General features: G+C 36.7%; 1 protein-coding gene across 23 annotated transcripts in view; it reads right to left on the reverse strand.

Annotated features, from left to right (window-relative positions):
- NRXN1 (neurexin 1) overlaps nucleotides 1-24,080 on the reverse strand; it is a 720,174-nt gene that overhangs the window by 636,916 nt on the left and 59,178 nt on the right. For 16 of the 23 annotated variants that reach the window (XM_049833870.1, XM_049833868.1, XM_049833864.1 and 13 more), the window contains exons 2-3: nucleotides 7,044-7,061; nucleotides 2,294-2,323 (exon numbers count right to left, since the gene is read on the reverse strand). The exons of 5 other annotated variants lie outside the window; for them this stretch is intronic. In XM_049833870.1, the coding sequence (XP_049689827.1) occupies nucleotides 2,294-2,323; nucleotides 7,044-7,061 (48 nt within the window). The remainder of the gene's footprint in view (nucleotides 1-2,293; nucleotides 2,324-7,043; nucleotides 7,062-24,080) is intronic. 2 more of the 23 variants (XM_049833871.1, XM_049833855.1) reach the window with 1 other exon arrangement.

The following is a 24,080-nucleotide window of genomic DNA, read 5'->3' on the forward strand; positions in this document are numbered from 1 at the left end:
TATTAATAATATTTATGTTTTCATCCTTTTATACAAAAACACCTTCAGTGTTTTACATACTACATCCTGTATTCTGTGTATAGAATAATCTAGAAAAAGAATTCCTTAATATTAATAAAAATGATGTATAACGTCAAGGTTCAGTTACTATCAAATGTCATTTTAAGGTAACTCCACCCAAGACATGTACCGTTAAGGAATAAGATAGTAATCATAAGTAATAACGAAGTCATACATACAAGGTACTGTTAAGAAAAACACAACAAGGATCAGCCATCCAACAAACAAAACAATCCTACAAAACAAAGAAATCAGTAGACTGTTTTTCATTCTACTTGCTCAAAACTTTTCCTAAGCAAGAAGATTTACAGCTCCAGAACCCATGGAACCCTTTAAAGAGTATCCCACCTATAACCAGGTACACAGTCTCTCCAGAGAGTCTGATATGAAGAGGAATGAGACACTACAGGTTTGTAATTACAGTCTTTACATCACATGAACTTTCTAGGTGTGGAAACACTAAATCAGACAAGACACCAAGGAACCTGGAAGATGATTGTTTCTAATTTAACTACTTAGCAAGTACGACCATGCAGATTGGATGTCTGATTTATACCAAGAGTAGGCACACCCTGACAAACGCTTAAGATGAATAGAACTGTATTATGCATCATATGTAACACAGATTTAATGGCTTTTAATGACCAGCTTCTTATCATAAAAAAATATTTTCATGATGTCTGTGAAAAGTGTCCTTGTAGCAAAGTCTGGTGTTTATTTATACAGGAAAAGTCTTGACCCTACTGCACATGTTCCCTCCAGGAGAAAGAAAGTAAACATGGCTGGTGTTCTTTACAGAAAGAAACAAAAAAGAGTAAAAAATTCTGAAACGACCCCACACTTCTCTTTGGTGTTCATTCTTCCTCGTTCCTTTGTCCAATTCTTGTCTCAGATATAATCAAAGCGATTAATATACAAGGAAAATCTCAGGGCAAATGTGATCACCTGATAGCAGAGACTTGCTGAAGTCAGTGCTATTCAGATTTAAAACTTACATCAAGCTGTGGACTCGCCCTGGACAGATTATCTCCAGAGAGTCTCTGTTGAACAACATCATGGGTTTTGCTGTGCCTGGTGGCTTAGACTACAATTCTTTGAGAACAGAAAAATGCATACCTCAAAACGTGGCTGTTATTTCATCCTGAATGCTTTCTATAACTGTAGCCTCCTTTATCACTGCCAAAGCTTTACATCTCTCACAAAACCAGGAGACAAACTTTTAAAAAGGTCAGCCTGTACTTTAGGATACTTCTCCTTACCTTGATATCCATGAAATATTTACTTTAAAAATATACCTACCTCATGTTATCAGTGCAAAAAGATTTACATTTATTTGCATTACTTATACATACATTAAAGTATACTGATGGCATTAAAAAATAAAGAAAATCATGTAATACCTTTACTTTTACCTATGGATTTGGTGAAATGGTTCCATGAAGAAAGCATTTCCAGACAAAAAGAGAATAAAGAAGAGGAGAGAAACAACAGTAAGAGTCATGAGTATATGTAAATGCAATAGTATCTGAACATGAAGAGACAAAGTATAAGGTAAGTGTCTGGAGACAAATGGAGATGCAATCAGTGTCATATTAGGGATTTAGTTTATTTTTTTTCCAATCATGTACATGCAGAGAAACACAGAAATAACCCATGCTTAGATAAGAAAGAGTGACACAAAAGTAACATGGACAATGGGTTAGGAAGAAAAAAATGACTGATTTCATTAGGTTGCAAAACGGTACTCTCAGCATTCCAGAAGCCAGGAGCAGGTGCTTTCTGCACATTTCCAATCAGCCATGCATTAATGTAAATGGACTCTTCAATGTGTACAATGTGACAAGCTGAGTATCTTCCTTCAGGAGCTATCTGAAGAGTGCTCTTGTGCTTCGTTTATCTGTTACAGAATCACCCGTAATTGTATTTTCTGATAAATACATGAAATTTTCTTAATCACCTTCTTATTTCTCTCACCTCTTTTCAGTTATTATATTGCAAGATGGGGAGTTGAGGAGGCAGGAAGGACAAAAGCTTACGGAGCAAACAAAAAAAAAACCAAAACAAACAACCCAACTATAATGAAATAAGAAAAGATGTGACTAAAACCATGTGTTTATTTGCAGCCAAAGACAGCTTTCAAGCATTTGCCCATCGTTTGCAGTGATGGATTCAAAGCAGCTACAGAACAAGAAGAAACAATGAAAGCAGAGTGGAAAAGGAACAGAGCCCATACCTTGGTCGCCCATCATCAGGTGCGCCAGACCTTGAAGGGAAACAAGAGCACAGTCAGCAATGAACAAGGGAGCACGGGAAGGTGGTGTTGTCACAGTGACAAAAATGTTTTGTGACAGGCATCTGTTTCCTATGAGATGTCTGTATCACAGAGGGAAATCAAAGAGCATTTTTCAACCACTGGTTGGAATGCTGTGGGCTACGAGTAACAGAACTGCAATTCAAACACTGGGTGCTGTTTTATTGTGTATTTCTTCTGTGCAGTAGTTGGGATGACAGAAAATAATAAAATGCTTTCAAATCCAACCAATTCCTTTAATATTCCATCTGTCTTTATCATATTTTGATTATATTGCTTTGAACACTTTGCTGGGAGGACTTCCTGTCCTCTACATGTGAAATGACGTTAAAAACCTGGAGAAGTGTAAACCTGAAAAATGGGCTGGGTCTGATCTTTTTCCCCTCATAAAAATGAGCATTTCAGGTAATTAAATAAAATTTCTTCATCACATTGAAATGATAATGCAAGGGATGTCTCCTTATTTGTGTGAAACGTGACAGTAGAATGAATTTGTTCCAGAGAAGGCAAATTATTACATATGCAATATAAAATACATAGCAATAAAGAAAATTTAAGTGACAGCTTCTGAAGCTACTTCATAAATCTGTGAGAAATAGATTTTGCTTTATATTTGTATTGTGAGATGAAATCCAATCATACCCGTATAAGTCTAGTGACATTTCAAAACAGATGTCCATAATAATAATCATTCAACCAGAGCCAGATTTCGTTACTCTTTAACCAAAAATATTCAGCTTTTTTAATTCATGATAATAAAATTATATTTTCACTGAGAATGATGTGATGTAGGGAGAACATTTTTCTAGAAATATGAAGGTTTTTCACATTTTATGTCTGGTTTAAAAAAACAGGCTTATTCTTGTTGAACTTAGCTGTTTTAGGATCCATTTTAGAAGTTATTAATTGCTCATGTGTTAAATGTGCTCCTCTTCAACAACTACAAGAAGCGATACATTATTTTCTTATTTGCAATTAATTAAAATTAATTCACACAAAGAAGGTGTGCAATAAAATATCCTGCTCTTTATTGGAAAGCAGACTTCCTAGAGAGTTCCTGTGATTTCTAATTCACAAAGAAAATTAGGTGCACAAATGACTCATAGTACTTGGGGGGAGTTCAAAGAAGATACTCCCGGCTGCAATCAGTCTTAAAGGATTCGTATCTTACCAGTTCCAAATCTCAAGTGATGTTCCAAATAGACTAACAATGGTTTTGCTGAATTAGTGCTTTTCCATGTCACCCTTTTTTAGCTGCGTAGTTAAATGGAAGGGCCTGATGTGCCCCATCTCTTGTGCAATAGATTCTGTTTCCAAATACAGTGCCTTGCAGCTGGTGGGATTACCTGGGGTTTACAGCCATGTAAGTGAAAGCTGAGCGTGATCCTGAAGGGATGCCTACGTAAGCATTGCTTGGGAAACATCACACAGCTGTGCCGGAGTTCGCAGCTTGTGAAAGAAAGTGGAAATGTTTTCACATGTGTTTTTTCCCTGCGAGTGTTGCTGCAAGAGAGGCATGCGGAATTCACAAAGTATAAAGACCCACAGTCAAGCTTCATTCTTTTAATGTGGAATGTCCTTGCTTGGATCCCTTGCTGCATGGACTTCTGGAAGTATTAGTCTCCTAATGTGATTATTTAACTTATCTGTTGGCTTCTAACTTTTTGCGTTGGCAAATGTAGTAAGAAATCTCAGACTTTTGACCTGGCCCTGACTGTATTCAATAGAGGGAAGATGAAACTAGTTGAATGTTACATGTTTTTCTTTAATAAAATTGTGACTTTTCAGCAGCTACTTTGTGAGCTCTTTCAGCTCTTAGAAGGTACAGAGCAAATCGCTGTTACATCTCCTAGGGGAATGCAAAGAAGGTAATCATATTTAAAAGAGCTTGCATTTAAATGTGATCTTTATTGCTATAAGGGCCTAAACAAAAGGCCTAGATTCAGGAGACTACCACTGCTTGATAGGTACTATTTTTGCTAAAATGATATGTGAGATTGGTCAGTTGTAAATACATGATTCTTAAATAATTTGAAAAAAACATAAATTGCAGAAGTGCCTCTTGAAAACATCATAGAAACCACTTGAATTTTAAGAGTCACTTAGAGTGCTGTTCAACTAAAAAAGGAACTCAAGTGAATGTAAAAAACCCCACACTGCTCAAACCAAACATTTATCAATTAAAAAATTTAGTCCTCAAGACACTATTTTGTTTGACTCTGTATGTTACTTTATTTGTGAAGCAGTAAGGTTACTTATACTTACTTGCTAAAAGCACATAATGATACTTACCTTATTTTCTATTTTTGCAATCTATGGATGAAGGCTATGGAAGAGTGAAGAATTACTCTTACTGTACCTGTGCAATCCACAGAGTGGTTTAAAATGATACAGATAAATCTACCATGATAGTAATCACTGCTAGATTTTAAAAATGACAGTCTGCTTATAATAGAGAATACCACAATGGATAGTCATGGAAAGTTCTAGCCTTAACTAGCCATGTATAGGCGTACCATACATTGAAAATACTCATTTGTGCACCATTACTTCATGTGGAATGATAAAAGCCTTTCTTTGTGAGTTAGGAATTCAAGATTTAGTAGGAATGTGTGATTCACTCTGTCTTTATACTGAACTTGGTTCTGAGTGGAGAGAGTAAAGGGGCACAGGATGGGAGAGTGGAAGCGGCTATGAAGATAGGCTATTTTCATAATATCGTGTGTGAGTTCCATGCAGAGCACAGGCCAAAACAAAATTTAAACATGGTAAACCTGCAGTGAACATGTTCAACCCTAGCATAATTTTAGTAAAATGAATAAAATGTAGCCTTTTCATACCAGCAATATATACAAAATTAACTCTGTGAATACTAAATCCTTCTGTTTTCTTATGTAGCCTAACTTACAGAGATGCTCAGATAGCACAGAAATCAAAGATGAAAAATTATAGTTCTGTTTCCAAACTGTGCTTTGGATACACCATTCTATGCTTCCATTCTTTACGTATACATCCCTTGTAACTTTAATGTATGCATAAGTATACAGACCTGTGTTGGAATAAATTTAAGGTTGCGCCTTCAAGAATTAGATTCAGGTAAAGTCTGGATTAGCTGTTATCCAGGCTTTATCTTGTACTGCTGTGCATAAATGAATACGTGAAATGAAATTGAACCTCCTTATCCAGTTATACTGGTCCTAATTCACATTTGAGACTCATGTTGACACCAGTAAGAGTTTTATGCACAGATCAAATACAAGATTAGGTACTTATTTCCAGGCTTTTATGTTTTTCCGTTAGAATTCCTGTCCTAGTGTTGTTGAATACATTTTGATTTCACAATAAAAAGGATATTGTATTGATATGTATGTGCGTGACTGCACACAATTAAAGCATCTGAATTGTTTAAATTTTCTTTCTCCTACTGGTAACATATATTTTAATAAAATTACACAACATCATGTATGTGCTAAATCTGAGCACCTCTCTTTGCCCTTGAATACAGTAGCATAGAGAAATGCAGTATCGATACTTCTAGGCTTTTTTAGAAAATTGGGACTGAACAGGCAGGCCAGTGGCCCATGGTGACTTGAATTCTGAATGAACTCAGGCCCCCGAGTGGGGCCACTACAGGACCCTGTGCCAGGGCAGTCACTTTGCATATGAGTTAGCTTACAAAGTCCTTGATTTAAAAATAGGTTCAAAAGCATTGGAAAAAAATAAAAGTTATTGCTCGGTTTAGATAGATAAACTAATTTTTCAAATAGATAATCAGTTATCCAGTATGCAAAGATTCAGCCCAGAGAGACTTTTAAAAGCACTTGTACATAAAAAAGCACCTGCACCTTTTGGCTTATAAGCAAAAAGAAAATATTGATTCCCAGCAATAACTGATTTGTGAGGCATATTCTGTACCTTTAAAACTATGATATATATATATATATATATATGCACGCAACAGGTTTTACCAGCTAATAGACTTACTTACCAATATTCAGGCTAGATGGCATTGTGCTTTAGTTTCCACTGCCCTGTGCCATACTTTCTTTAAAGGGACTTAATTACATACCAACATTATTATTAAAATCACATGCTGCTTCTTTCACAATGTTCAAAAGGCAGAGTGCATTATGTTGAAAAGTTAGACAGAAAAACTTTATTCCTAAAACTTTGTGCTGTAAAGGATATTACAGGAAGCAAGATTTGTAGTATTAAAGAACAAAGCGCTTTCCATTTTCCTAAGCAATTAAAAGATAGATATTTAACATGCATTACATTCTCATGAAGAGGATTTATGCTGCACACTAATGAAACAAATAGTTTCTTGAAGTGTTTTTCATACAGAACATGAAAAGAAATCAGTCCTTCTGCAAATCTCCTGAATGATTTTGAAGGGTGTTATCAGTCATATGAGTATAAATCCCATTGTTTCCGTGGGGTTATTCTGGAATTACATGAATAAGGCCAATATTAAAATGGAGCTTTGCTTGTGTTCTGTATGAAAAAAGAAATCACACTTATTTAATAAACTTGTATACCTTTATGGGTAAAAAAATGCAACTTACCGTACTGAATGATATGTGTACTTTTATAACATTAAGCAGAAGGGGAAAAAACCACTAAACAGAAGGGAAAAACAAGAGCTTAGGAAAATAAGGTAGAAAGCACCCACCTTCCACATAGTTGTCTTCTGTAAGCACATAACAGGGAAGGAGAGAAAAGGAAAACATTCATTAAGCAGCATGCAGACTGGAACTTGCCATTGCATGTCTTCATCATGCAAGGCATCAAACACAACATGCAAGTGCTCCACTGCTACAATCCAGAGGGAAAAACAAAAGCACCAGGGAAGCAGTGTTTCCTCTATTTAACAAAATTCACGTGATATCAAATAAAACAATACTGTTTCCAAAGCGAAAAAATTGTACAGGATTTACTGCAGCTCGATTTACTGCAGCTCTTTGTAAATTCAATTATTATTAGTCATTCATCAGAGATCTTCTTGTAAGACTTTTATAACTATATATTTTAAAGCCATCAGTCATTTGTGAAAGGGATTCTAAGTTAATTTGCTTCTATTTTCCCATTCTGAATATTCTTTACTGTCCTGTATGAAGTAGATTATTTTAAACAGATCGAACAAGATAACTTAAGTTTTAGATTATGCTGTGAAGATGTTACCACAGGCAGCGTGGCTGATCCTGTACTCATTACTGAGGCACTCACTCTGGACATTGGGTTAGATCTCCAAATCCTGTGTGGAAAAACTGTCACTTCAACTGGGTGGAATACCTCAGAATTGTAGGATCATGTCCCACAGCATTTGTCAGCATCAGAAACTTGCACATCTTAAAATATCAATCGTTACTTTGCCTGGTACAGCTAGCAAAGGCCACGGCAATCCCAGGCATGGATTCTGCCCCCGGATTAGATCAAGGGGCATTTTACCTAAGTAAAGGCTCCTATTAACAAGCAATAATTTGGCCTTTCATCCCCAACCCAACATCAATATGGGGCACAGGAAAGAAAGTTCCCCCAAAGCCTACAAAGAGAGAGGGGACTAGGAATTGAGTGTCAGCTAATGAAGTGGACAGAATTTAAATTTAAGAAAGAGGCTCAGTGTCCTAGTACTCATGCTAGTCGCTACTAGTTCCTCCACTAGGTAGGTGATTTTGAGGGACTATGTCTGCGTTGCCCATTATGATTTTGACTGAGGAGAGGATAGGAGAGAGTACAAAGATATCTCAGGGGAAAGAAAATGGGAAAGGTAAAATAACAAAGGAAAAACAACACGGAAGTCAAGGAGATGGACTGTGCGAAACCAACAAAGAAATGGGGAAGGTGACAACACAGCAGTCTGACTGCTTGGGAGATCTCTTCCTGCAATTTGTGCCGCCTCCGTCAACACTTCTTGGGGAGCGAGCACTCAGAAGCAATTGCGAATTGAAGCCCAGTTCTCTCGTTACAGGTCATTTCTCATGGGATCTTCCTGTAGGAAAATACCTTTTCATGTGACCATTAAGAAATGTGATCTAAATTAATTTGGATATATCGTAAACCAGGAGTCAATAAAACAAGTTACACAGAACTGGGCTCAATGATATCTCTTAAGCATAGCAATTTCCTGCCAGAATGTGTCACTTTTTGTAATGATGAAAAGCCTTTATAAGTTAATGCCACAAAACACTGAAAAATCTCATCATAACTAGACAGTATTCCAATAAATAATTTGAAAAGTTTACCACTTCAAAAATAATAACTACTATAAATGATGAATACTAAGGGTTTAAGTCTCTCAGTTTTTAGCTGCAATACTCATAGGCCAGACCAGATAAAGTTATTTGTTGTAAGATATTATAAATTACCTTCTCCATGCACACATTCTAAATTTAGACTTCTAAAATCTCACTGCCTGAAATTTTAGTTTGTTATGAAAGTGCAAAGGGTACATACTGTTTCATGCATTTAGAAAAATAAGAGGCTGAAAAGAAAAGCAGTATGCCTGTTGTGAGTAAACACCTGAAGATCAACAAATCGAATAAAGGTCACCGAGAAATTGAAAAACACCCAGTTTCACAAGACAAAGACATTATGTTCTATATGCGGTGTAAATTATAGTGATTTTTGGGCTATTAGAAATAGCTACTTATAGCTAAACTTTTCTGGAAGACCCTTCTTCCTTTAACTGCATATAGTAATTTCCTTTCTTCAGGTACAAACCCTCCCAAACTTAATAAAAAATAAATTATTTATTTCAGTTGTAGTATAACTTCAGGTTCCTTCATCTAGTCCTGGTCACCGCAGCGTTGGTATATTTATTGCAATACCAACACTGCAATGACATCCTTTGTGGTGGCCATATTTAGCTTAACATGATTACTTAAAACCAACACATGAACTTGCTAAAAGGCCAGTTCTGTTGCTCATGATGCCAGAGTCGAAGGGAGAGTTCTGAAAATGACATCACAGGCACCATCAGATGGTTAAACTCATCTGGTTACAGGGTTTAGCATATTTTATTTTATATCATGGGCCCTATTCTTAGCAGTGATTGGTATGTCTTTTTTGGTGACTGTCACATGAAAGATTTACACTAGCTGAGCAGCTTCCCCTAAATGTCTGATTGATTAAACTTTTAAGTGATAGTAAATTAAACTGTCAAAGCATTTTGAATTAAATAAAATTGAAAGTGTTGAATTCCTGCTCTGTGAATGAAACCGTGTACATAGTCAAACCCCTATACATGAGTAAACGGCATGAAAATTCATTCCTCCGCATCTTTTTGTCACGGTAAGTTAAACCATCTTAAACAGTTTTGCAAACTAAGAAAAAAATTAGTTCAGCTTTTTAATGGTACTTTACGAGGTTTTTACATTAGATTAGTGTTGAGCGCTATTATTTATTTAAGGTGTTTTTTGAGATGGCTGATACATTTCCATATCACTAACACTTTGCCTGACACTCCTTATCCCTATTTTCTTGGCATGGCCTATTCTTCTAAGCAGAGACTAAGAAGCCAGAAGACCCAAATTATAACTTTGCTTTTATTCATTTTGCTTACTCCCGCCACTCTTAAAAAAAAAACCAAAATAAAAGGAAACTGAAAGCCATGTATACTATCAACATCTTAATTTTGCAGTTGGGAGGGAACAAAATTTTCCTCGTCTAAATCAGGAGTAACTGTATTTATGTCATTACAGTTGCGCTGGTGTAAAATTTCTGTACCTGCAGGAGAGTAAAGCCGTATTACACATTTCTGTCATTGCTGGTGATTTAGCCACCCGTAGTCTGAATTTACCCACATTTACATCCATCCAACCTGGAGGACCTTACTGTCTGCTGAGTAGCTCTGTTGGCATCAGTGGAACCAGAGGCTTTCAAGACCCAAAGTGCTATCTCCTAGCTGCTGTAGGCATTGGCACAGAACGGCTCTGAGCCTTTTCTGCACCAGCTGGTCATACCAATGATTTTCACCAAAGCACAGCCCACGTATGAGACAAGGGTCTAAAAGGGATTGTCAACGCAACAGCAGAGGAGCAGAATGGCCTTACAGCCTCCACTAGCAACCAGATGACTGGCCAGACAGGTAATTTTCTCTTCACCACTCTTGACTTCTAGTAGATGTGAAAAGTCCTCTGTTTTCACGTTGCACCGAGCTACTCACTTGAAGAACTAGACAGATCTTCATCCACTGCAAATGCTTATTTCCTAGACCTTCCCCCAACCCCAACCAACAATGATACTAAATGCCACTGCTAATTTCTGTGTGAACAACCTAATTCCTTTGGCCAAATTCTGCTCTCAGCACTACTGGTGTAATCTGTTGACTGCACATATTGAGCCAAATATTCCGTTGATTTAAATCTGGCGTGACACGGTTGAAATCAATAGAACTATACAACTTACACAGGCTGTGAAATTGGCTTATTATCTTCAGATGAATTGTCTCAGGCTGTCCCTACTGAGCTAAGAGCAGAATCTGCTCCATATTTTTTGCAGTAAATGCCCAACCAATTCTAATTATTTTAGCATATTACTATGGTTCAGTGATATAAAAATAGGAACCATGTTTTTACAGGATATTTTTACTAATTCAAGAATCATCTTAATATTTGGTGATGCTTCATTGAAACCTTGATTTTTTTAAAAAAATAAGTGACTGTTTGTAACTTTTGTGGTTATTTCTGCCATTACATTTTTTTCTTCTGCCAGAATATTTACACCTTAGCCACACACTGAGCACAATATTTCTCCTGACAATTATATAAGAACAGTGTTTTCATGATAAACAGATGAAAGAGTACATTAGTATTTTGAAGTTACAGAAATAGCATTCTAGAAATAACATAGTAAGAAGTAGCGTATTAGAAGTGACATTTTTATAGGTATTTTTTTCCTCATCAAAATTATAGTTCAAAATCACTTTGGCAACAATGAATGGTATAATATACAACAGACATAGTTTATGAAATTTCATAAGATATTCAGTAGTACGAGTAGTGGGGAAGTAGCCTGAAATAAAACTTATTTTTATGCAGGTGTCTTGCAATAAAAATGATGACTAGAAATTTAAGATGTGTTATTTTAAGATTGTTTTCCCAAAGAATAATGCATCAGTGTACTTCTCCATATATTTATCTACTTAAAAATACTGTACTGGAAAATGTCATTTCAGGAGGCAGCTTATTCTATGGGACTGCACCCAGCATCTTTTGGATAGTGTAACTTAGCCTGTCTCATCAGTTTCTCAAATTATAGGAGAAATTGTTTTATTTTACACGTGGTTCAAAAGTAAATGTTTGGAAAGGATATGAAAACATGAAATATGTTATAAAGCATGTTATAAAGCATGAACAGTCATAGTCTAAATAATGATGAACTAAAGCAATACATTGGAAATCTATGGCTATTAGCATTGGTCTTCTCAAGTGCTGTGTACCTGATAAATTCCATTAGGATTATTTATATTTTTTTGAAATGTACTTTTGAAAACCACTCTAAATATTGATTGGAATTACTGACTGTAACTATGAATAATTAGAAATGCATTATAAAGATACCTAGTACAGAACTCTGATCCTGCTGCAACCTTCTGCTTGAATATTGAATGAATAGGGAAGCAGCATTTCCTACAACTGGGCTTCATGGAACAAAATTTGGGATTCATCCGCAAAATCTGCAAATCCACCAGAATCTAGGGAAGAGGGCCCAGGAATTCCTACATTTCCACATGGCCCCATTAGGTCTGAAATTAATGTACAGCCTCTCCCAGACTCCACACAACTTTGGGTGGACCCATTCAGAGGACTTTCCAGTGCAGTGGGTAGAGATATAATATAACAGGGACTCCATTGATTTATTTTTAATTTTTTTTTGTGGAAGGGAGAAATTTCAGAATAACAGGAGTTTGGTTCTGTTCTAGCTCCATTTTCTATCTACATCTCTCTGAAGAACCCTTCTTTTCTGGAATGCCCTGTACAAGACTCAGGAGAAAGGTACGATACTGTCAGGAGCATAGATAACCTGTCTTGACCAAAAATGAGGATGAGACTTTCTGCCAAGTGAGCATCATTATGGCACAATTAGATGTTTCTCCCAGTTTTGTACAAGATAAAGCCATCAGGCCAAATTCGGTACACCTCTGTAAATTCTACTAACATCTATGAATTTACTCTAGGTGAGGTCACCTTTTCTAGATAGTGCTATGTATTCCAAATGCATTGAGAATGAAATAACGACAAGATTGTTTTAGTTAAGCTACAGGATTGTTTTAGTTAAGCTACTGTAGATGAGCTCCTAGTGTGAAGTAGCAACTAAGGGGGGCAGTGCAAGTCTTGAATGCATAGGCAAAGAAATAATGAACAGAAAGAGAAAATGGTATTACTTTTTGTGGCATAACTAAAACCATTACTGTGTTGTTCCAGTGCTCATATATTTAAAAGGAAATAAAAAATGAAAGGATTTTCAGAAAAAAACCTTTTCCCACAGTCATTCATGGCATTAAAAATCTAAGAAAACTCAGTAATCATGTCTTACAATGAAAGCCCTAAGATGCTCAATCTATTGAATATATCAAAGATGAGATGAAGAGGTGTCTTGAACCCAGTCTGTAACCATGAATGTCGGGAGAAAGATTCTTGATACCTGGAAGTCCTTTCAACCAGACAAAAGCTGGGATTGAGAGTCAGAAAAGTTCAAACTGAAAATAAGATGAAAATTTTCAATAAAGATAAAATAAGCATTGGGAATATTGGGTAATTCTTCCCTGAAGTCTTAAGACAGAGCCTTTGTCTAGCAGAAACTGTATAGCGATCACTGCTTTTGGGCTGAATTGTAGGAATCACTGGGAGAAACTCTGCCTTTTGTCATTTAGGGGGTCAGGTTAATATTTTCATAGCAGTACATTCTGGACATAACTTGTATGAATCTATGAATTTTCTCTAGTCAAATGAGAACAGAAACCAAGCATAAAAAGCAGCAAATGCTTTGACACCCTGTTAAACACAAAAATGTTCAAATAAATTGTTTTCTCAGAACCAATCTCTGCATCATTTGCACAAAGAGCTCACTGAGAAATGTTTCCCATGAAGAATTCAAATATAATGGGTGAAAAAAAATCATTCAGACAAATCATTACTATTGTTCCTAATGGGAAAATACCCCCACCCCCAATTTACTTCTACACCCTGTAATATTTTCTAATACCCTCTCCAGTTGTCTGCAGACAACAGAGTTAAAATGGAGACATAATTGAATCAATAGTCTTATTGAGGCAACAATTTTTTGTGCTGTTTGATTCTTATGCAGCTTTATCACTTTTCTATCATTTATCATCACAAGTGTCTCAAATGTGAAACTATTCAACATTGCTTTAGTTTAATGCTGTTAATCTATGATTATTTTATTGTTACACATTTTTAGATATTGTACATCTGAATAAACTTGTGCTTCTTGAAGCCACAGTAGTTAATAAATAAGCACATCTTTGATACCCAAATCTCCTTTTTCTCAACTACTTCCTACAACAGACATTTTTGGGAAGTAACTTGTCCTCTTTTTTTAGTAATTTTTACCATACTTCTAAATAAACTTGGACTGACTCAGGGGAGAGATGATGATGTAGATATAAAAATGACTGCTTTTTAATTATATTACAATCCCAAGAAATTTGTCTTTGGCCTTATTTTGCCACTTCATTAAATTTAATCCTTTTCTCCAAAATGGTTCTGGCTAGTTTCAGACGTACTAAACTTCAGACCTGCTTGCAATATGTCAATGCTTTAAAGAAATTTCCATCAGTCACTGGGACAAATGTTCTTGCATATGTGTCATGGCTGCAGTAACCACAACGAGGTATCAAAGGTGGAATCAAAGGTTTTTTAATAATAGAATTTAGTAATATTAATAATAGAGATAATGAAAGGAGAAATAAGTCATTTGCATGAGTGAAGGCAAGTCAAAGAACCACACTCCCTCCCCTGTGTTTTAATTTCCATGTATAAGCAGAAAATGAAACACAGTGTAAATCTATGTATTTCACTCAGTAACGAGATATTCTTTAAGAATTGCTGCTCTTTTTCCATTTAGCCTCTAGTACTATTTCTCTGGATTGGAAACATTCAATTTCCCTTGAAAATCTCTGGGATCTGTGCACTTTGATTTGTGCTTTTAGACCTCTTCCTTGTAATCACTAGAGGTCTTATTTCCTATCACGGAGAATGGATAAACTAAGTAGAATTAAGAACGGACTGTATATGGTCTGCTTTACATAGCCTGTACATCTGACTGTAACTCCTCTTTTCTTCCTAGTATTATTATTATTCCTTTGTATTTTCTCCAATTTAGCCCTGCTGGATACATGGCATGAAAATATACTTTCAGGATATTCCTATCAAAACCTTTCGTACAGAATTAACTACTCTGGCTGGCAGAGAGTCATGGCAAGAACAGAGTATGTTCTATAAAAGTGATGCAGGGTGACACAGGTATTTCTATTTTAAGAATATCTGTTTTGAAATTAATTCAAAAAATTCATAAAATAAATTATTTCAACAACTTCTTTAAGAAACAGTTGTGAAATGAAGAATAAAGATTTTTCAGAATTATTTGTGCTTGTTTTGGTGCACATGAGAGTAGAAACCAGCCCAGTAAATCTGATTCCTTGTTGCGCTGTGCTTTGTGTAGTCAATTATGTCTATGCAAGTGGCTGCAAAATCAGGCCCCAGTTACTATCAGAAGAAATCAAATCTCTGTCCAACCATCCTTTCAGCAAAACTGGGCTGTTAGACCCATTAATACAATAGAATTAGCTGAGCCGACAGTGGGTAAAAATGCTGTGCAGTGGTTGAATGGCAAAAGTAATTTTCCAACTGGATGGCAGCTTTACAGAGGTGATGATACAGTGGATAACACTCAAAGGAGGAGAGGTCACATTTTTTGTCCATGAGAAGGATATTGGTTTTAGACAATGCTTCCTACAAGTTTTCTACTGGTTTTGTATTGTATGGTGAACTGGCAGGTATCTACACTTTCACAATCTCTGCTGTGTAAATATAGTATTTCTCCTTCATAATACTTACTGAAGGGTGATGACATCTAACTGCCCATCTGAGATATTCGCTCAGGCCCTGACTCTGTAGCTGAATTTGTGCCTTCCCAGACTAGTACTACACGAAAATTAACAGGACTGCATGCAAAGCTAGCCATATTTTTGTATTCACATGCTCTCTTTATACAGAAGTGAGGAATGTTTGTGTGCTATCAGTGATGCTATGACTTTAACACAGGTGGCTGAAGACAATTTGGTATGAAGTGTTCTTGAGAGTTAGCAGCTAAAAATGTAGAAGACGCACTGTACACAATTAAAAATAGAGTATTCAAAATCATTTTGTTGTATAGTTCTTTTGCTAGTCACTATTGACTTTTTTTGGCTACTACAAAGATTCATTTTGTGGATGTGAACTGAGCTGCACGTGCCTTTGGAACCCTTTAGAATGGTACAGAACAAACTTTCTGCTCATTTAAATGGGAAATTCCTCTGAAGTGAGTGGAGCTGTACTCTGGAAGTCAGCATGCTGTAACTGAGTGTTTAATTTGACATCAAATTAAAATTTAATCACAGCTATCTGTGACTGTGAGTGAACAAAATAGATATCTTTATTTTTTTTTAAAGAACTGAACTTAATTTTCTCCTTTAGTAGTCTACAATCATTTCAGTGCTAATGCTGAATGTTATTCTGACTAATCAGTAGTTATAGATAATGACAATGAAACTAATTACAAGAAATTTTACAATTTACAAAATCATCATTTCTTCACTTAAAATCTGGTCATTATTAGCTGAAGTAAGAATTGATATATTTTTTATTTCCTCCATATATTTTACAGGGACTGAGCAACGATATGGTTTTTTGTAGCCACGTGAATGCCTGGAATGAGCTCCCAGGTGTACAGAGTACTTGCACACATGGTAATCAGGAAACAGATGCTTTAGAACAATTCTTGATTCTCATTAATCACTTTGATATGAATTGGTTAAGTGGTTATTTACTTGGCATAAGAATATATAGTGTAACTTTGATAGGGCTACTAAATGATGTAAAAAACTTGCAGGCATTAGTTTAGAATGGGTTAAAAAGGTGGCTTCTGACAAGGAGATACTGTACCTGATGTGCTTTTGCAAAACCCTGATTGTATGTATAGTATGGATAGCTACATTCATTTTTCATCTATGGCTATTCCTATCTCAGAACTGCAGAATTAAAATTTCTAGTCGTAGTAAATATTTCAAGACAGTCACGTTTTGAGGATGTCTGTAAAATGAACCCAAACAAAGTTAGAGCTAGTTGTCTTCCTAACAGTTTAATCAATATCACAGAATCACAGATCACAGAATGGTTGGGGTAGAAAAGACCTCTGGACATCATCTGCTGCAACCTCCCTGCTCAAGCAGGACCACATAGAGCTGATTGCCAAGGACTGTGACCAGATGGCTTTTGAATATCTCCAATGTTGGAGACTCCACAACCTCTCTGGGCAAGCTGTGCCAGTGCTCGGTCACCCTTACAGTAAAAAGTGTTTCCTGATGTTCAGAAAGCACCTCCTGTGTTTCAGTTTGTGCCCGTTGCCTCTGGTCCTGTCACTGGGCACCACTGAAGAGAGCCTGGCTCCGTCCTCTAGGCACACTGCCTTCAGGTTTGTATATACATTGACATGACCTGCCCTGAGCTTTCTCTTTTCCAGGCAAAACAGTCCCAGCTCTCTCAGCTGGGACTCTCATAGGAGAGATGCTCCAGTACCTTCATCATCTTTGTGGACCTTGATTGGACTTTCTCCAGTATGTCTATGTTTCTCTTGCACTGAGAAGCCCAGAACTGGACACAGTACTCCAGGCTTTAGCCGTATCAGTGCTGAGTAGAGGGGAAGTATCACCTCCCTTGACCTGCTGGCAATGCTTTGGTTCAATGCAGCCCAGGATACCATTAGACTTCTTTGCCCCAAGGGCATATTGTTGGCTCATGGTCAATTTGGTGTCCCCCAGGACCCTTAGGTCCTTTTCTGCAAAGCTGCTTTCTAGCTGGGTGTCCCCCAGCATATATGGGTGCACGTGGTTGTTCCTCCGTTTCTTCTTGTTGAAGTTCATAAGGTTGCTGTCAGCCCATCTCACCACCCTGCCAAGGTTCCTCTGGATGGCAGCATGACCTTCTGGTGTATCAGCCACTCCTCCCAGTTTAAGGGTTCTCCTCCTTACTGAGGGTACACTCTGCCCCGTCATCCAGATCATTAATGAAGATGTTAAACAGGATCAGAGCCAGTATTGAGCCCTGGGGTACACAGCTAGTCGCTGGCCTCCAAGTAGACTTTGTGCCACTGATCGTCACCCTCTGGGCTGGCCATTCAGTTTTCAAGCCACCTCACTGCCTGCTCATCCAGTGCGTACATCAGCAGCTTCTCTATGAGGATCTTATGGGAGATGGTGTCAAAGGCCTTACTGAAGTCCAGGTAGACAACATACAGTGTTCTGCTCTCATAGACCAGGTCAATCAATTAATCATAGAAGTTGGCCAAGCATGACTTACCTTTGGCGAAGCCATGCTGATTTCTCCTGACGATTTTCTCATTCTTAAGGTGCCTGGAAGTGGTTTCCAGGATTAGCTCTTCTGTCATGCTCCCAGCAATCGTGGTGAGTCTGATTGGCCTGTAGTTCCCTGGTCCTCCTTCTTGCCCTTCTTGAAGATGGGAGTGACATTTGCATTCTTCCAGTCTTTGGGTACTTTTCCTAGCTACCATGTTTGATCAAAGATTATCAAGAGTGGCCTTGTAATGACATCTGACAGCTCCCTCAGCATTTGTGGGTGCAGCCCATCAGGCCCCATGGACTTATGTATGCCCAGTTTGCGTTAAGTATTCCCTGACCCGATCCTCTTCCACCAAGGGTACATCTTCCTTGCTCCAGCCTTTCCCCTTTGTCTCTGGGACCTGGGATTCCTGAAGTTTAGTCTTGCTAGTAAAGGCTGAGGCAAAGAAGGCATTCAGTACCTCAGCCTCTTCCATGTCCTGTGTCAGCAGGTCCCCTGTCTTGTTGACGATGGGTCCACAGTTTCCCTGGTCTTTCTTTTGTCAGTAATGTACTTATAGTTGCCCTCCTTGTTGTCTTTGACATGCCTGGACAGATTAAGTTCCATTTGGGCTTTGGCTTTCCTAACTTCATTCCTGGATGCTCAGACAATGTTTCTGTATTCTTCCCAGGCTACCTGTCCTTGCTTCCATGCCTTGTATGCTTCCTTTTTGTGTATGGGTTTGGCTAGCAGCTCTTTGTTCATCCACACAGGCCTGCCTGACTTTGTATTTGTTGGGATGGAACTCTCTTTGAGGTGATCCATAAATATTAAGTGGCTTTCTTGGACCGTCTTCTCTCCAGGGCCTTATCCCATGGGACTTTTCTGAGCAGATCTTTGAAGAGGCCAAACTCAGCTCTCCTGAAGGCAAGTATTGTGAGCCTGCTTCTGACCCTCCTCCGTGCCCTCGGGATCCTGAACTCCACCATGTTCACTGCAGTTAAGGCTGCCTTGATCTTCATATCCCCAATGAGGTCCTCCTTGTTGGTGTATGAGCTCCAGCAGACTACCTCTCCTCACTGGCCCTGTTATCATTTGGAGGAGGAATCTATCATTGACACACTTCAGGAGCCTCCTGGATTGCTTATATCCTGATATGTTGTCCCTCCAGCAGATATCAGGGTGGTTGAAGTCCCCCATGAGAACCAGGGCCTGTGAATGTGAAGCTCCTTCTATCTGTCTGTAGAAGGCCTCATCCACTTGTTCTTCCTGGTCAGGTGGACTATAGCAGATACCCACTATATTGTCATCTTTGACAGTTCTTGAAGACGTCCATATTACCTTTGTTCCTTTCTGAAACAAACTACTTGGATATATATTCTGATGCTAATCTTTAATAATTTTACATTTTTTTTCTAAACCTACATTACCATCAGTGTAGGCCATGTGGAGATTATTTTTTGTATAGTTATGCTGTAATTTATAATACATAATGATGAAATATGATATAATTCATCTATCATAATACATCAGCACAGTAGCATGTTGCTGATGAAAAAGTGGTAAAGCATCTTTCCTATGGTCAGCTCTTCTACAGCAAATTGGTTAGAATGACAAAGAAGTTGGCATCAAGAAAATCAACACAGGATTCTTTAGTGGAGAACTATTCCTGGGCTAAAACTTTATCAGAACCAATTATAATAATTGCTCATGAAAAGGTGTCTCTGTGGTGTATTGCCCTGTAGCACATTTTAAGGGGACAGTAGGGAATATTATAATGACCTTTCATGGGACTGAGTCAAATAGAAATTTAGAAGGAAATTCATGAAAACATATAAATGCAGAGCTATAGAAGAAAATATCTGAGGAGACATAAATGTTATTGCTTGAGTAATATGAAAAAATAAATCCATTAAAATGTGTTCTGAATGTATTTCTTAGATAGCATTCTTTTGAGGTTACACCTTAAGCATGATATGAAATGGTATTTCTTATATTATTAAAACAAAATTTTAATAATAAGTGGACTAAGCAAACTGTCCTAGAGGAGAAATCCTTCTCTGTAAGGTAAATCCCAGTGAATAACAGAAATCTTGTTTGATTGTTGGCCCATTATTGAAATGAGCACACAAAACACCTGCTTCTTAGTTTTTATTCATGACAAGGAGGAATAATTCTGAGGTTCCCAAAGTGGAAAAACTCCTACATCTAAGCCATAATTAAAATTTCTCCCTGGCAGAGTATTTATGCCATTAGGCAATTCACAGAATTATAATCATGAAAGCAAGGATCGTGTATCATATAACTTAGGATGTACTTAATCGAGTTAACAAAACAGCCAAACAAACCACAAACATTTCTTGCATATTTTTTTTCATCACATTTTCAGAATAAAGAAATACCCTGAGCAACTAACCATCTACTAAGAGAGAAACTCATATTTGAATGAGGTGGAATTGTTATGAGTATATACTGAATACATAGACTACATAGGCATATGCACATTTATTCATGTAATAATAATACCTTATGCAATGTAAAGTGTGTATAAATGTAATGAATACAGCCAACATAGTGAACAATAATGATGTGCTATGGTCCAATTATTAATATATACAGAAACCAAACCAGAAGCAATCTTCACACTGAACTTAGGAAAAAAAAATTTACTTTACTAACACAAAACTCCTCCAAAATGACATATCATGCCAAGGGACAGAAATAGATAACACTGAACTTCAGAAGTCTGCTTACAATTCAACAAAACAAAGACTAATGCATATGAAGATGCTTACAAACTTGAAAAAGCAATATCGATTAATAGGATTTTGAATTTGTTGTATGTTCTTTTGTTTAAAGAAAATATTTCAAGGAACTGCTGTTCTGTAATTATAGTTTGTTTCAAAACAAAATTATAAGAACTGTACAAAAGCCACTAACAATATAACTCAATTTATTTTCAATTGCAAAGCCTCTTTATATAGCAAGTTAAAAAGGGCTTGATACATTTTTTTCATTCTGCTTTTTACAACTTATAGCAAATGCCTTCTTGCTTTAAGAAATGTATACTTATTCCAAAAATGTGTGTTATGAAGAACATCTAATGCTCATAAATCATTTGCTTCTTAGAAAAAGAAAAAAATTCAAAGCACATTTCCCCAAACATGCTTGTAACGCATGTAGAACAGCCACCTCATTTTATTTCCATTAAACCAAAACAACTCTCCCTCCCCCAAAGCCATTTGTCTCCAAAAGTAGGTTAGAAGATCAAGGTCTCAAGTGTTTTTCTTTTATCTCTTTGAATGTACCTCTTAACATTCAATATTGACAACTATCTCTTTTTATCCAATCTGTATTATTAGTGAGTTATCGCTGTTTTCTGTAGCGGGCCAAATTTTTAAAATACACCACCTTCTGGTTAGGACATTGGCATAACCTTTAAACAACTCTGCTGTTACTACTCTCTTACATCTTGTATGAATGATATCTGCATGAATTTAAAAGACATGTAAAAGATGTAACCTAACAAATACTACAATCAAATTACATAAAAAGGACATGTCCTTTATGTAATATCCTACATTACATGCTTTTTCTGTCTTCAGTAACAAGTAGTCTGATGAGAAGTGTAAAATTTAAATAATCAAAACAAGTAAAGTTCTAGTAAAAAAATAAGCGGAATATTAAAACTGGGCAGGAATAGTTCTTATGACATACAATGGGATCTTCTTTGGAACCCATTCAGATGGATAGAAATCTTTTCATTAATTTATACGGCTTGGATAAAACCTGGATTGCCTCTTGATTTTCATCATTTATCTGCTATGCTGCTACTTGGCATCTGCAGCTCCCATTGAGATCTCATGGTGAATCATTGGAACATGATGAGTTCATGAGTCCCCTCTTTCTGCCAGGGAAGCATTTCTAATCAATAGCTTTTAGTGTAATGGAAGTTACCACAATGCTTTCAAGACCTGGGTTTATGCTATAGCTAAAATGAGCTTAGTGCCATCTCTAGTGTATAGTTGTTTCTTCACCAAGCTGCATATTATACATTAGGTCACGGCTGTTTGTCCAAACCCGTATTTTATAAGGCGAAATAAAAGCAACACAGAAAATGTTGATACTATCACTGGGAAATCATTTTCATATGTTTTATTTGTGAATGCCTACATACCCACACATTTAGATATGAATTGTGATAGTAAAGTTATTAAAACAGGTCAAATACATTTTTCATCTAAATTGATTTGAGGGAGTATGCAACGAGAAAGTGTGGATTCTGATGGAAGATACGGTTATGTAAATCTCCACTGAGACAAGAGAGCTACTTCAACGATATGTGGACTGGTGTAAGTCTCTAATAACAGAAGTCTAAATCTCTGGTTGAAAACTTCATAAATCCATTTTAAATTGGAATTCTTCTCTTAGAATTGCATCATTCAATTGCATACACTTTGGAGCATAAAAAGAGAAAGGCGTTTAGAAAAAAGATCTCATTCAAGTGTTGGCTATTTTTTTTCTCATTTGTCAAAATATTGTAAAAAAGAGCTGTAGTCACAATCATTAAAGAACATAAGTCAAATCCAGTGAAGAGTGGAGTACAGATTTGGGTAGAAACAACACATGCCTTCTAAGTCCCAGCTTCTCCAGAAACTGAAGAAGAGTGTTCACACATGCTGGAAGAAAACAGTGGTGGCTGCAAAGGAAAACTTAAGTTCACCATGTAGCACTAGCAGCAGCTATGGTTCTCTGAAATTAGATGAAAGTCCCACTGGAAATTTCAGGTCAATAGGAATTTTTAACTGGATTACAGGATTGGGCCCTAAAGGCTGAAGATTGCACAGAGAGCTTAGTCATCTTTGTGCAACAATGACACATATTTTGGTATCATTTACATATAAAAGTGATCCCACTCACTTATGTAAATTGGATATTCCCTCCTGGAATTTGGTAGTTTTCTTAGCAAATATAAGAACTATATGCAAATGAAAGAAGAAGAAGAAGGAGAAGAAGAAGAAAAGGAAGCAGAAGAAAACCAACAGGAACAATGGAAAAAGAAGAATTAAAAAAAAAAAGAAGAGGAAAAGAAGAAGAAAAAGAATGGCAATTTCTTTTGGGAAAAATGAATGCATAAGAACTAGTGTAACTTACTCAGCACAATGCCATGGATCTCACTGACCTTGGGACGTTTTCCAGGAGTCTTTCCTCCCACAAATATTTTCTGAACAATTATAAAGCATCTGAGACACTTTTTCCCAGGAGCAGTGATTCATTTTTCTTTCTGTATTGATTTTTCTTTAACAAATATATTTACTGGGGCCATTTAAAGGAAACAATACTGTTGTTTCAGATATGTTCCTGTATATCTCTTTGAGTGTATCTCATGGTCACATGAAAGAAACTATACCACGGTGGGCTTTTTTTATTTGTTTGGTGGTTTTTTTTAAGATCTTCTATTAAAAAATTAGTTGTAATTCCAGGCTTAGGTAGAAAAAATTGGATAATTGCCTTTTTTCCCTTTCAAACAATAGTCTGAATATATTCAGTGCAGACTATGAACACGATTGCAATTATCTGTACCATTTGAAGTCTTTGCTCATAGTGCTTCTAGCGTGATGCATGGAGAATTATTGATAACTATAAGAGAAAGCTGGAGGTCAGTTTACCAGTTAGAGTTAGACTAGTTGAGCTTGATATCCAGGGATAAAAATTACACTTATTCATCAGTATGAAGAAGTAACTCATATGCAATTTTTCAGAAAGCACTTGGCTGGTTTGAAAAACACAGTATGAACTTATAGAGAGTCTTACCAACAATAATACCTCAAACAAAATAATTCCACGGCAATGTATTTTCTGGCAGCCTGCTCTGCCATGGAGAGCATAGTAATCAGTGTGTATTATTGACCTTGGTCTTTACCAGCATCTCCCACTGACTTAGAGAGATGTTGTTCATGCGCAGTTGCTTAGGCAAGTACACATCTTTTTACTAAGAAATTAGCAAACCCATATGCCCAAATTTGATTTCCAGTGCAGTATCAACAAATTCTGTCACTGTTATATGTTGGTTTGTGAACAAAACATTAGACTGCTAATTTAATAGTGATTTGAAGAGAATGAAAAATATTTGTAAGGAAACTGAACAACCG

The sequence above is a fragment of the Accipiter gentilis genome, chromosome 30 (assembly GCF_929443795.1).
Source record: "Accipiter gentilis chromosome 30, bAccGen1.1, whole genome shotgun sequence".
In the NCBI taxonomy this organism is placed as follows: Eukaryota; Metazoa; Chordata; class Aves; order Accipitriformes; family Accipitridae; genus Astur; species Astur gentilis.